Source organism: Carex rostrata, chromosome 7, assembly GCF_964058835.1.
Source record: "Carex rostrata chromosome 7, lpCarRost1.2, whole genome shotgun sequence".
Taxonomy (NCBI): domain Eukaryota; kingdom Viridiplantae; phylum Streptophyta; class Magnoliopsida; order Poales; family Cyperaceae; genus Carex; species Carex rostrata.
In genome coordinates, this window is record NC_135924.1 from 4,406,749 (window position 1) to 4,421,144 (window position 14,396).

The following is a 14,396-nucleotide window of genomic DNA, read 5'->3' on the forward strand; positions in this document are numbered from 1 at the left end:
CGGAATGGCGCAGGGGCAGTATTATTTTTGCTTTGATATTCGTGCCAAAGTCGAAAGATAATATTAGGCCGTCCGATTTAATTGTACCCAATCCGTTAACCTGAGGGGATGTGAATTCCGCGCTTCCCTTCTCCATTTCGACTGATTCTTGGCCTATTCAAGTATTCATTAGTCATGCATCATCATTACTACAATAACAAACCTACAATTCTTCCTTAAAATACATTATGAAGCTGTGCTAAAAGAATAACACATTATATTTTTTGTGATTACTAATTCATCGATTAATGCTTTGATAATATTAAAGAAAGAAAAGCTAAAGCACATGATGACTTCATTACAAATCTCTTACTATATATACTTCAAATTAAGAAATATAATTATCAACAACACAAACATTAGAGATTACCAAGAAAAGTTTTTTGAAGCTATTCAATTTTCCAAGCTCCGGAATTGGATTATGATTTAGGTGGGACCATTTAAGTGTGAGTTTAACGAAGTGATGAGGTGGAAGCAAGCTAGCCTTTACATTGGATTATGAAAAAAATATTGTGTTTGGTAGAGGAATAAGCAGGATATGATTTCATGCTATCCTTAACATATTGCTACCAATAAACTAATGGACACCAAAAAAACAGTAATCTGACTTGACTTTACATGGAATACCAGCAATTACAAAATTTGATGCAACTTTTAATATCATCTAATAACAATAAAAAAATTGGATCTCAACTCATCCTAAACCCTATTCAAGCAATCAGTTTTTTCAATCAAAACAGTACCCAAGCACTTAACTTTACAAAAACTAATATTGGTTATGTATCAGAGTACAGAATTGGATAACCTAAACAGAAAATTTCAAAATCACTGAATAAGTATGTATATTAATTATTAATTATTGATATTTATGTTTTACTGTAACTGGTGATGAGCAATTATTGTTCCATTGTATTATTCACTGGTTCTAGAAACCAAACACTACTTGAATGTTAAGTTTGTGTTACTCCCAAATCTTTCAAAATTCACTATTGGAAGTTGGAATTAATTTGCTCCCTTTTGGAAAGCTGCTCATTCATTTGATATCAGTTCATGTTTCATTTTTATAGTACGTGCAACTATTGGATTATATAGACTTTGTGTTGCAAACTCTGCAATTACTGGTAAAACAAACATAGTATTGTCTAGTAAAATAATTGAGATATTTAACATGGATAACCAAGATACTGTTAAAAATAAATTCAACAGATACAATCATACAACTGAGACTACAACAGTAAAGTAAGATTGTATGTGACAATGAGATACATCCAGTGAACTCAGAGTGCAGGAATGTGTGTAGCTCTATACATCAGCTATCATATTTACTGCTAAACGCTCTATCCTTTCTCCCGAAACAACAATAAAACCTACAATGGACTGACTACTTGAAGCATCTTCAAACAACTATGATTAACAACTTTAAAACCTACAATGAAAGATCCAGCAAACAAGTCAAGAAAAAAGGAACTAAATAAAAGCAGGAACAACACTGTTTTTGTGTGCGGGTAATGGTATACATGCATTTTGAACTCCTATATTTTTTTAAGGGAGGGTAATTTATAGATATCCCCAAAAAAGTATATCATATTTTACCTTGTCCATACTAGACATGTTTCTTATTGGATTTGGTCCGCGAAAGCCATGACTACATCGTGTAATTCCTTCTGAAACGCATTGGGACCTGAACAAAGAACAGAACCACCAGTTGTAAGTTGTAATGTCTGTCCCAAATTTTGAAAACTTCATTTAACCTATCAGAGGTTTAGGTATTTTTTTTGTATATTATTTCATGTCCTACTAGCAAAACAATATGGTCTGATTTTATAACATTCATGTACCCTCTTGCTGCTGTAGCGGAGGGAAGATGATTCTGCCCTCAAATTGAAATCCACTCAGAGGCGGTCGCTCCTGCAGATGGCTCTTGATGCTTCTGATAGATTGAACCAAAGCATCGAGGTAAAGGAAGGAAGATGGCTGATACTGCTGTTGCTGTTGCAGCTGCAACTGCTGTTGAGCAGCGTAGATGGTGTTAGCGTGAGAGCCAATAAATGCCAGAAGCACAGCGTGGAATGTTTTGGTGTGACAGCCAATCGATGCCAGAAACAATTCCTGTTTGAGGTACTAAACAGTTAGATTCAGTCCAAATAGCATTTCAAATAAATTAATTAAGACATGAATTATCAGGACTCTTACAAAGTTGGGCCAATTTTGGGCCCTGGTAGAAATATCGCTCACTGATAAAGTCTCAAGGAGTATCCAAACATTGAACCATTTGACTTCCCATGAACTTTCTCTAGAAATTAGCTGATCCTGAGTTTGAAAATAAAAAGTAAATTCAAATCTCATCATTTTACAGGATCAAAATTGCAAAAACATAACAAGATTATGGTCCCAGTACGATAAACATATAACAAAATGAACCAATTATTTCATTTGTTTCAGAACATAAAATTGATCGAAATCTATAAAATAAGAACCTTTCAAGAGAACTCTACCTTAGGTACATCAGAGATCACCTTCACTGCAGCTGAAAATTTTAGAAAACTACAACTGGTCAACACTCTTGTTCAAGATAATACCTTAAGAAAAAAAAATTTGTAAGATGAAAAACAGTTATTTCAAGATTATTTGTCTTGAGTTTGCAAGATCTCACTCTCTCTCCCGGTTACGAATCCGAAGCACAAAATCCTAGTTTTAAGTTTTAGCACACAAAATACACTGGCACACATACCTTGCATAGTGTCTAAAGTGTTTGGTATGCAATTGATATATATACTAACCGCCGTTCGGTAATCATGCTAAGAAGAGGAATAGAGAAAGGACAAAAATTAGAACAGCTTTTACTTAGCAAGAAAGAAGGTAGAATATGAAAACTAGTTCAATAAAACATTTATTGAGCTTTATCATTCCGATTTCATAGTCTAGTCAAGTAGATATAAAAGAACCCAAATTGAGTAATTTAAACAATTCTATAATGCATGGAAAGCACCCAAATTGCCAATCAAAAGAAGAAAAACAGAACCTAGCTATATAACAAATAATAAATTGATTTTGAAAAGAAACAAGAAAAGAAAAAGATGAAGAAAAAACCATACTTCATCGATGGCCTTTGTATAAAACATTTCCTCATAGCATTTTGCATTCAGTAAAGCCCTTGTAACTCTTTCCTTGGTGCTTTTGTTTATTTTTTCTGCGGTTGCATCAGTTCTTTTGTATAAAACCCGCGCTCTACAACCACACAACAATTTTGTCATATAATTTTATCATGTAAACCAATTCACAAGAACAACCACAATCAAGAAAAGTATCCAAATTAAATGCTGTTAATATACATCATTTTCATTAAAAGTTAGGCAATTCAGGCATCACCCCAAGAGCCAAAGAAATTATTAAAATGTATGAATGCATCAAAAATAGAAAGTATGTGGGCTATGGAAATGCTAATTCTCGCATTTCCAGAACTACTTAAATAAGAAAGAAACAATCTTTTTTGCGCAAGCTCATCCAATTAAAAGAAAGTTGAAGGAATGTAGCCAAATTGTGAAATTTTAACCATTATTTAAGTTGTAGTGCAAAACAATTAAGTCTGAGAAATCTCACATAACGGCCTTATTTCTGATGCGAAGAAGAGCCGATCTCTCTCTCCAATTGTCATCCGCTTGAGATATCGGATCCTCATTCAAATCGTTGTCGGGTTGTTTACGCTTCCTCGGGGCCATAATAAGTGTAAGAGAGCGGGGCCGGGGTGTGTCTGTGTGTGTGTGAGAGAGAGAGAGAGAGAGAGAGAGAGAGGAGTAGAAGAGTGTGAGAGAGACCGAAATTTTTATTAATAGGAAATATAATAAATAAATATCCAAATTGAAGAACGCTTTTGGATTTTTTCGAGATATAGGGAAAACGCGATGATTAATCACGGCCTCTGGCCGTTATGGTTTATCACGGCCAGGATTAGCGATGCTAATCACCGTACTTATTAATTAACTAAAATAAAAAAAAAAAAATAAATAATCCTGGCCGTGATTGATAATCACGGACAGAAATTGCCTATGAAGTAACAACATTTGCCTATATTGCTTGGCCGTGATTGATAGTCACGTACATAATTTTTTTTTTTTTTTTTTTTTTTTTTTTTTTTTTAAAGTTAATATGTGTGATTAGTATCGCTAATTCTGGCCGTGATAAACCATAACAGCCAGATGCCGTGATTAATCATCGCGTTTTCCCTATATCTCGAAAAAATCCAAAAGCGTTCTTCAATTTGAATATTTATTTATTATATTTCCTATTAATAAAAATTTCGGGTGTGAGAGAGGGTTCTTGTGACTTGTGAATGGGAGAATGGGAGAAGCCGGAATTATAATATTGAGGATATTTAAGCATCGAGCTTAAAGGGTCCGAATTTCACATTAACGGATTCGCATGTGGTGAATAATATTATTGATTTCTGTAACGAGAACTCTGTAGATCAGTGTGTACCGAGTGCAAAGCAGAGCAAAAGTGGCTTAACGACGCATGTTTCTCTGGTGTGGAAAAGTAGTTCATATTGTCTACATGCTCTACTAGAGTGGGAAAAATGGCACGGTGGAGACCGCTCTGTTACGGAATGACACAATTACGGTACATAACGGCATGGCACGTGTATCAGTTACATGCCGTGACTCGCATGTCCTGTACTATGATTATTCGCGTGCCGTGACTATTTTTAAAAAATTTGGCACAGTATGACACAGCACGCGAAAGGTTTAGTTACAGTACGGCACGTAGTCACGCGAGTCACGTGTAATTAGGACCATTATATCTTGATCAAATGGTGAATCTTGAATAAACTAACATAAATTATGATTAAATGATCACGCGAGTCAAGTTTGGTCACAGCACGTTAAGGCACGGCATGACTCACGTGGCGTGACCACCCCTTGACATTTTAGTCACGGCACCACACAACACGTAAAACATTAACTTGATCACGGCACGACATGATACGAGACCAAAGTCGCAGCGTGTCAATCACAGCACATCACAGCAGCAACATGTTTTTTCCACTCTATGCTCTACTGTATAATTAAGTGTGTAAAACAGTTACATTTATATTTGATTCAAGTAAAGTTTGTAATTGGGATTTTGGAAGAGTGATTCAAGATAGTAGGGTGTTCAGATTTAAGTATAAGGAAAGAAACATAGTATATATGATAAAACATAGAACATGTAATGTACGTGAACAGCAAAAATAAAACATAGTGCATATCCTAGTTTCATATTTAGATTTTTTGTCAAGGAAACAAATATTGTGTTTGGTAGAGGAATAAGCAGGATATGATTTCCTTTTTTTTTTTGACAAAGGAAAAAGAAGGGTCTAGCCCTTGTTTTATTAATCATTTTGAAGTTGCGTGTATCTAAATCAGAAAAGCAATTATGCTCAAAACAAACATTTGAGCATAACGCAAATTAAAAAGAAATAAAGTAAGCAGATTAAAGCGGAAAAAAGAAAAAAATTAAGTACGCACATTAATTAAGATAAGCTAAGTCATATTACTACCTTAATATATATTTCTACCAATAAACTAATGGACAACAAAAAGAAAACACTAATCTGACTTGACTTTACATGGCATACCAGAAATTACAAAATTTGATGCAACTTTTAATATCATCTAAAAACAATAAAAAAAATTGTATCTCAACTCATCCTAAACCCTACTCAAGCAATCAGTTTTTTCAATCAAACTAATATTGGTATGTATCAGAGTACAGAATTGGATAACCCAAAAAGAAATTTTCAAAATCACTGAATATACAATGTATCAGTTTTTCTAAATTAATATTGATGTTTTACTGTAACTGGTGATGAGCAATTATTGTTCCATTGTATTATTCACTGGTTCTAGAGACCAAACACTACTAGAAGGTTAAGTTTGTGTTGCACCCAAATCTTTCAAAATTCACTATTGGAAGTTGGAATTAATTTGCTTCCTTTTGGAAAGTAGGTGCAAGTATTGGATTATATAGACTTAATTTGTGTTGCAAAATCTGCAATTACTGGTAAAACAAGCATAGTCTTGTCTAGTAAAATAATTGAGATATTTAACATGGTTAACCCAGATACTGTTAAAAATAAATTCAACAGATACAATCATACAACTGAGACTATATTGATCGATCCGTGCTATGGATCTATATTTCTATTGAAACTTGGAATCAACAGAGAAATGTATGCATTGAATTGGAATATAGCAGTAACATTTTATGTGACAATGAGATACATACAGTAAACTCAGAGTGCAGGAATGTGCGTAGCTCTATACATCAGCAGTCATATTTACTGCTTAACGCTCTATACTTTTTTTCCGAAGCAACAATAAAACCTATTATTAGCATCTCTAAATCAATGGAACTGATGACTACTTGAAGCATCTTCAAACAACTATGATTTACAATTTCAAAACCTACAAATGAAAAATCCAGCAAACAAGTCAAGAAAAAGAAACTAAATAAAAGCAGGAACAACACTGTTTTTGTGTGCGGGTAATGGTATACATGCATTCTGAACTCCTATACTTTTTTTAAGGGAGGTAATTTATAGATATCCCCAAAAAAGTATATCATATTTTACCTTGTCCATACTAGACATGTTTCTTATTGGATTTGGTCCACGAAAGCCACGACTTCATCGTGTAATTCCTTCTGAAACTCACTGGGACCTGAACAAAGAACAGAACCATCAGTTATAAGTTGTAACGTCTGTCCCAAATTTTAAAAATATGGTCCGATTTCATAACATTCATGTACCCTCTTGCTGCTGTAGCGGAGGGGAGATGATTCTGCCCTCAAAGTACCCTCTTCTCAGAGGCGGTCGCTCCTGCAGATGGCTCTTGATGCTTCTGATAGATTGGACCAAAGCATCAAGGTAAAGGATGGAAGATGGCTGATACTGCTGTTGAGCAGTGTAGATAGTGTTAGCGTGAGAGCCAATAAATGCCAGAAGCACAGCGTGGATTGTTTTGGTGTGACAGCCAATCAATGCAAAAAGCAATTCCTGTTTGAGGTACTAAACAGTTAGATTCAGTCCAAATAGCATTTCAAATAAATTAACTAAGACATGAATTATCAGGACTCTTACAATTTTAGGCCAACATTGGGCCCTGCTAGAAACATCGGTCACTGATAAACTCTCAAGGAGTATCCAAATATTGAACCATTGAACTTCCGATGAACTTCCTCCAGAGTGATCAGGAATTAGCTGCTGCTGAATTTGAAAATAAAAGTAAATCCAAATCTCATCATTTTACAGGATCAAAATTGCAAAAACAAAACAAAATCTGGCAACTTGCTGGAAGGTTATGGTCCCAGTATGATAAACATATAACAAAATGAACCAATTATTTCATTTGTTTCAGACCATAAAATTGATCGAAATCTATAAAATAAGAACCTTCCAAGAGAACTCTACCTGAGGTACATCAGAAATCACCTTCATTGCAGCTGAAAATTTTAGAAAACTACAACTGGTCAACACTTGTTCAAGATAATACCTTGAGAAAAAAAAATTTAAGATGAAAAACAGTTATTTCAAGATTATTTGTCTTGAGTTTGCAAGATCTCTCTCTCTCCCGGTTACAAATCTGAAGTACAAAATCCTAGTTTTAACACACAAAATACACTGGCACACATACCTTGAATAGTGTCTGAAGTGTTTGGTACGAGATTGATAAGCATACTAACCCTCATTTGGTAAGCATGCTAAGAAGAGGAATAGAGAAAGGACAAAAATTAGAACAGCTTTTACTTGGCAAGAAAGAAGGTAGAATACGGAAACTTGTTCAATAAAACTTTTATTGAGCAAGAAAGAAGGTAGAATTACGAATCCGATTTCATAGTCTAGTCATTCTGATTTGAGAAGTTTAAACAATTCTATAATGCATGGAAAGCACCCAATTTAATTGCCAATCAAAAGAAGAAAAACAGAACCTACATAACAAATATTAAATTGATTTTGAAAAGAAAAAAGAAAAGAAGAAGATGAAGAAAAAACCATACTTTATCAGTGGCTTCTGTATTGAACCTTTCCTCATACCATTTTGCATCCAGTAAAGCCCTTGTAACTCTTTCCTTGGTGCTTTTGTTTATTTCTTCTGCATCAGTCCTTTTGTATAAAACCCGCGCTCTACGACCACACAACAATTTTGTCATATAATTTACCATGTAAACCAATTTAGTATCTTCAATTACCAAAAGAACAACCACAGTCAAGAAAGTATCCAAATTATTAAAATGTATGAATACATCAAAAATAGAAATGCTAATTCTGGCATTTCCAGAACTAGTTAAATAAGAAAGAAACAATCTTTTTTGTGCAAGCTCATCCAATTTAAGAGAAGAAACAATCTTTAATTATTATCTCAGTTGTAGTGCAAAACTTGCCGCAAAAAAATTCATGAAATAATAAGATATTGGCAAAACAATTAAGTGTGAGAAATCTCACATAACAGCCTTATTTCGGATGCGAAGAATAGCCGATCTCTTTTTCCAATTGTCATCCACTTGAGGTATCGGATCCTCATTCAAATCGATGTCGGATCTCTTTTTCCAATTGTCATCCACTTGAGGTATCGGATCCTCATTCAAATCGATGTCGGGTTGTTTACGCTTCCTCGGGTCCATAATAAGTGTACGAGAGCGGTGTAAGAGAGAGAGGGGTAGAAGAGTGTGAGAGAGAGGGTTGTTGTGAGACACAGGGAGAATGGGAGAAGTGAAGCGGCAATAATATATTGAGGATATTTAAGCATCGAGCTTAAAGGGTTCGAATTTCACATTAACGGATTCGCATGTGGTGATGTGACTATGCAACTTTAACTTTTAACTCGCAAATTTGCATGCCACAACAGGAAGGAAATGTAAGACCTCACAACAGGAATTTGATTGGCACTGGTACGCTAGTTCTGGAACTTATCACTACTAAGTGCATTGATGTGACACTGATATTCAAAAGACAAAATTATTCTTCTAAGTTTGAGCTCTTAAAAGTAAAATTTTAATCTTTTCTTTAAGGATGTTGGAGTTGAAATTAAGTAACAATGTGTGTAAAGAGAAGAGTATATGTTCGGAAAATTTACTTAGCAGGTTGAAATTGGCCCCTTTAGGATTGTCAGTGCGAGATTCAGATCCTTTCATGTTGGTTTCTTCACATTCTAGTTTATATACGTTTGCAATACTTTGTAAGTTTTTGTACAAATATCGCAAATTTATATTTGAGAAGAAATTACTTACGAAATTACTTTCGCATATTCATCAATTATTCAATCATCATGGATTTAAAAGAATAAATTTATAAATATGTAATAGAAAAACCTAATTTAAATATTTTTTTCAAATTATTAAACTTGTACAAACTAAGACTTATCAATGGCCCCCTTTGCATTTTCTTATACTTATCCATCGCAAATATAGCAACTTGTTCACATACATTCCTTTGTATTTGGGATTAGAAAACATTCACAACCATCACGTAATACTCAATTTATCTCTGTATACATTTGAAAGGTAAGATTGGATAATAACATAATATAGCAAATACAGCTCCAAACCAAACAGGTGAACTTTTCAATTACCACATCTGGCAAATAATTCATGCAAATATTATTACAATCGAGATAATACACCATAGCTAATATACCAATATACCAATAGTCCAATACGCATACATCATTATATATTAGCATCTAAAGTAGCATTGTCCCTCTCTTTGTTGTACAGAGTTCAACTAATAGATCCTTCCTTCATCAGATCTCGACACGAGATAACAATCCAACATTCAAAATCAGGATTACCTGGACTGCCTGTTATTTATAGTTACAGAACAGCACATCTTAGAATGTTATATTTTTTATCAATCGGCAAATATCTCTGGATGGAACTCACCCAAATTCTATACAACTAAAGAGGGCAAATTCTACATTCTATTTCTAACCTCATAACTACCAATAATATGGGTACAACTTCTCTCCAGTTAAATGCGTGCAAATTGGAGAGGTCCCGGTGCAGGTGCAAATTCAAGTTAAGAATGATTTCAAAAAACCATACCTTGCACCTACCAGCCCGACTGCCCTTTGGAACAGGTGCAATCTGGACCGTCGAATCTTGATCCGACAGTGGACATGTAGGACATGTACCTCTCCAACTTGAACAACACCCCATGGAGAGAAGTTGAACCCTAAAATCATTTTCTGTACAGTCATGACTTGACATTCGCATCACAAATCCTGAGATTACAAAGGAGAGCATCACGGCCTGACAACACAACTTGAAAGAAATCCTCAACCCGCTTCGACAGCAATTCCAAACCAACCCGAAGCCTCTCAGCATTCTCTTTCAAATCCGATACACACTCCCCAAACCCGACTTCCATGCATTCCTGTTTTTGTTTTATCAACTCGCTCAAGTTTCTTACTGAGACCTCCACGTCCTTCACCTCTTTCACAGCACTTGTTTTCCCCTCCAAACCAGATGATCTGATTTTCTCGTAAATGACACTTTTCAAATCACTAAATGCATTGTACCAAGCGAAATTATCAGAAATCTGCAACTCCACCAATGAAGCTGAATTACCCGACAACACAGATATCAAAGCACCACCAATCAAAATCATAATAACCTTGACTCCATACAAAGCACGTAAAAGCACCCGACCCTTAGCTGAGTCTTTCACTTTACCTGTGAAGAGACTTCCGGCAAGTCCATTTAAAATGCCTGAACAGCTGTCAAGTTTGGAGCTCCTCAGCCCTGATTTCTCAACCCACTCTTGAACTGACTTGTGGGCCCGCTTGAGTTTCTCGTCAGACAAGTTGTTGTTCTCAGAGGAATCAACCAAATGAACAGCATATTGAAGTAACAGCTGACCTTGGTCAAATCGTGCCAGCTCAGCTTTTAGGGCTAGAGAAATGTCGAGTAGTTTTACACTGCTATCCAGGTAAATATCCATCCATTTCTCTTCCCAATCTGAAACTGGGAACTCAAGCTCTGTTATTAGATTCGCAATTTGCAAGTGCGCCTCTGACAAGCTGTCCACGGCTTGTTTCATCCAAGCAAGGGTAAAAATATCTGATGCATCTTTTGGTTTGAGTTTCTGGAGAATTAGGGCTAGGGTTTCCTCAAATGACGCTTGTAAGGACGCTAGTTTCGGAGAGAGATGGGAGGGTTTTCTGTGGCGGATGACACGAAATGGGTTTCCGAAAAAGGGGAGTGCGGCACGGTGACTTTCATGTGAATGGCTCATGTTGAACTGTAACACGACAAAATGAAAGTAATTTGGTTATCAACATAGTAAATCAAATTGTGGGATCTATCACATGGTATATAAGTTCTACTTGTTTCTAATATTGTGTACCCTCTTATTTGTTCCTATATTTGCCCCGTAACATGATTTCAAGAAAGGCACTTTTACAGCCTTACAAGACATATCTAAAAAAAATTACTCTTTTTATTTTCATCTTCTTATAGACCAATATTTCACACTGTACCTTCAATTAAACAATTATTTACATACAACTTTGACCTTTCTTCATGCCTTACAGAATCATTTAAATCTTTTTTTTTTTTTTGGTATTGGGATAGAAGAACTTTTTGTGTATAGATCCAGCCCCCAAATAAACAGGATGTGATAATTTTTCATCATCTGGCTTTTTTTTAAGCAGAAATCAAACTAATCAAACCAATATCAAATCTCTAATTAATATATTAACGTAAATATGTATAAGACTCCATAATAAGATTTTATTCGATTGTATTTTACAAAGTTGCAATTCCTAGTATAGATAGATGACTAAAAACAAATCAATCAAAAGGAAAGCATTTAGAAAAACAAATTAGTTATACATGCGTATACCAGACCTGATTGAAAAGTTACTCTGATTATTACTAATTTCAGTACCTTCTCTTGTTTGATTCAACAAAAGAACAAAAGAACAAAAGATCCTTGTTTAACATGACCTCAGAAAGATCAATACCACAACAAATAACAGTGTTTCACCTAACAAATGACCTTATCAAGCTTTAAATTTCTCAGATCTGATATAAACAGTAATAATTACCTCTATGAATTTCCCCAAATTTAAGATGAATATCAGATGTTGCAAGTGAAATACAACAAGGAAAGTAAAATGAAAAGCAGAAGCTTACAGTATGGAAGACTAATAATAATCGAAGAGAAGCACGATTTGAGCGACCAAATCAAAATTCAATTCAATATATGGCTGCTGCGAAATTTCCTAACGCGCTCTTTCTTATTTGTCTAGTATATATCGTCTGAATCCGTTGAATTTAGATCTCTGTGGACTGGGGTTTGATTACGAACAGGCAACACAATAATAGCGCCTGCAAGAGTAACACGTGTCCCTGAATAGAAATCGAGCGTACGTAATGGTGGTTTACTGGAAACTTTGTTCTATACCAACATTGGGATGAGTGGACCTGGTCCGGACGCGAATCGAGAATCAACTAGAATGTAGAGGATTTTCGGTTCCGTAGAGTTAGTCGTTTACTCGTCTGCAAGTGGCAAGAATCAATATCCTCTGAGGTAATAACATGTTTCTGTTAAGTTTTCGACCGTTCGATCGAAACTCAGACCAATCCGACCGATCAGATACTGATCGAACGGTCTGAATACAAACAAAAATACTCTGTTACCTTAGGTGATATGAATTCGAGTGGAAGCGGGTGTGATGGGGACAACAACTTTCGGCCACTCAATAATATAAAATTAACAAAAATATTCGCACATTTTTTTTATCCGCAAAACCGCAAGTCCGCAACCTGTTTTAAAGATTTAAATCATTTTTTATTTTCTCGGAAGTCGGAACGTATTTCCTCTTTGAACAGCACATCTTTCTTTGAGCGAGTCTATGGTACCGTGCATATCACGGGTTGTTACCGTGTTATGGCTCTATATTCGAGTTTTCAAATTTTAACGGTCGATCCGAACCGTTCATCTTGTTCTTCATATTAATATATGTTTGGAGATCAAATTTTACATTTTTTGAAATTTTTTTACTATTTTTTTTAGATATTTAGAAAATCACTTGATCTGAAAATTCTGGACCATCAAAAAACAGTGATTTTCAATAAATTTAAAAAAATAGTAAAAAATTTCAAAAAATGTAAAATTTGGTCTCCAAACACGTATTAATATGGAGAACAAAATAAACGGTTCGGATCGACCGTTAGAATTTGAAAACTCAAATATAGAGCCGTAACACGGTGCCAAATCGTAATATGCATAGTAGCATAGACTCACTCTCTTTCTTTTATTTCAAACTCATTCTTCTCTCCGGTTTTCCATACCTTAGTATCTATACCCGCTTAGTCTATAGTATTTGATTGACAACTGGGTCCCGTTTTCAGCCACTCCAAGTTCATTGCTTAGGATAATAATTGACTTGAAGTAGAGAAGATAACAGTAAATTTTGTTGATATGTACCGTGAATTTTTTAGATGCAATTTCACAGTTATTAGAAATTTAGAATAAGATGAATAATGAAAAAAGGCATCAATGGGTGAAGTTGGGAATTCCACATATCATAAATGGCTATAATGAGAATTTCTACAAGTGTCTCATAGTCTCTCTATCTTGCAATTGTTTAGATCAATAGACCACTGAATGCCTTCACTGGTGTTGTAGTATGGGGTTTTTTCTCCCGAAGCATGGATTATTATTGTTGGAGGGTTTAAATGCGTCTTCACCGTGCTTTCATTTTTAAAAACTTTTTTTTTTTTTTTTTGAAGGTTGTCGACAATTTGTCGGCAACGATATATATTAAAAGAAAAGTATTTACAATACACTCTAGCTACTTGAATTTAAGCTACTTAGTAAATAACGCTGCAAGAAGTACACAATACTCTCCTGCCTGATCTAACAACCCTCTCGCACTCCTATAACTATATAAAGAGTTCCCAGTTGTGCAAATCGGTTGTGGATTCATCTATTAATATTCTCACTATCTTGCTTGTCCCAGAGAAGGTCCTCCTGTTCCTTTCTTTCCAAAGTGTCCAACATCCACCTGCCCAGGCCATGTCCCATCGCTGCCTAGTCCTTCCCTGCAATGAATTACGGCCGCGGAGCCATGCATCCTCTATGTTATGCTCCGTGCGCGTTGGAACATTAATTTGGGCACATAACCCTTGCCAGAACCTTTTAGCAAGCCGGCAGGACCACATGATGTGGCCTGATGTCTCCACGCTGGTACTACTGCATAGTTTGCACCCCGTGTTTACCTGACAACCGCGTATAATTAAGTTCTCCTGCGTGAGTATCCTATCGAGCAACATTAACCATATGAAAACCCTGACCTTCATTGGTACCTTCAGCT

General features: G+C 35.3%; 2 protein-coding genes and 1 long non-coding RNA gene across 5 annotated transcripts; all 3 read right to left on the reverse strand.

The window, feature by feature from the left end:
* Positions 1-1,296: 1,296 nt before the first annotated feature.
* Positions 1,297-2,240, reverse strand: LOC144556437 (uncharacterized). The gene is made up of 3 exons (XR_013512445.1): positions 1,878-2,240; positions 1,633-1,720; positions 1,297-1,465 (listed from the first exon to the last, which is right to left on the reverse strand). It is a non-coding gene; the product is annotated as an uncharacterized LOC144556437 (long non-coding RNA).
* Positions 2,241-6,310: 4,070 nt separating this feature from the next.
* LOC144557330 (uncharacterized) lies at positions 6,311-8,455 on the reverse strand. 2 transcript variants are annotated; one of them, XM_078305897.1, is made up of 6 exons: positions 8,074-8,455; positions 7,487-7,518; positions 7,157-7,279; positions 6,826-7,072; positions 6,650-6,737; positions 6,311-6,482 (listed from the first exon to the last, which is right to left on the reverse strand). In XM_078305897.1, the coding sequence occupies exons 2-5, from the start codon at positions 7,511-7,513 to the stop codon at positions 6,673-6,675; spliced, it is 462 nt and encodes a 153-aa protein (XP_078162023.1). In that variant the 5' UTR covers positions 7,514-7,518; positions 8,074-8,455; the 3' UTR covers positions 6,311-6,482; positions 6,650-6,672. The 2 variants fall into 2 exon arrangements, with proteins under 2 accessions (XP_078162023.1, XP_078162022.1); XM_078305896.1 differs by having other exon boundaries at positions 7,157-7,282.
* A 1,158-nt stretch (positions 8,456-9,613) lies between these two features.
* Positions 9,614-12,398, reverse strand: LOC144556515 (UPF0496 protein 4-like). 2 transcript variants are annotated; one of them, XM_078304894.1, is made up of 2 exons: positions 12,211-12,398; positions 9,614-11,314 (listed from the first exon to the last, which is right to left on the reverse strand). In XM_078304894.1, the coding sequence occupies exon 2, from the start codon at positions 11,306-11,308 to the stop codon at positions 10,268-10,270; it is 1,041 nt and encodes a 346-aa protein (XP_078161020.1). In that variant the 5' UTR covers positions 11,309-11,314; positions 12,211-12,398; the 3' UTR covers positions 9,614-10,267. The 2 variants fall into 2 exon arrangements, with proteins under 2 accessions (XP_078161020.1, XP_078161019.1); XM_078304893.1 differs by having other exon boundaries at positions 12,123-12,314.
* Positions 12,399-14,396: the final 1,998 nt, after the last annotated feature.

Bases quoted from the DNA above. Each gene is read 5' to 3' on its own strand.
- LOC144557330 (XM_078305896.1), bottom strand. From the start codon at position 7,513: ATGAAGGTGATTTCTGATGTACCTCAG. The intron at 7,283-7,486 runs GTAGAGTTCTCT...TTTCAAATTCAG, and splicing joins TGATTTCTGATGTACCTCAG to CAGCAGCTAATTCCTGATCA. The intron at 6,738-6,825 runs GTACATGAATGT...TTCTTTGTTCAG, and splicing joins TCCGCTACAGCAGCAAGAGG to GTCCCAGTGAGTTTCAGAAG.
- LOC144556515 (XM_078304894.1), bottom strand. From the start codon at position 11,308: ATGAGCCATTCACATGAAAGTCACCGTGCCGCACTCCCCTTTTTCGGA.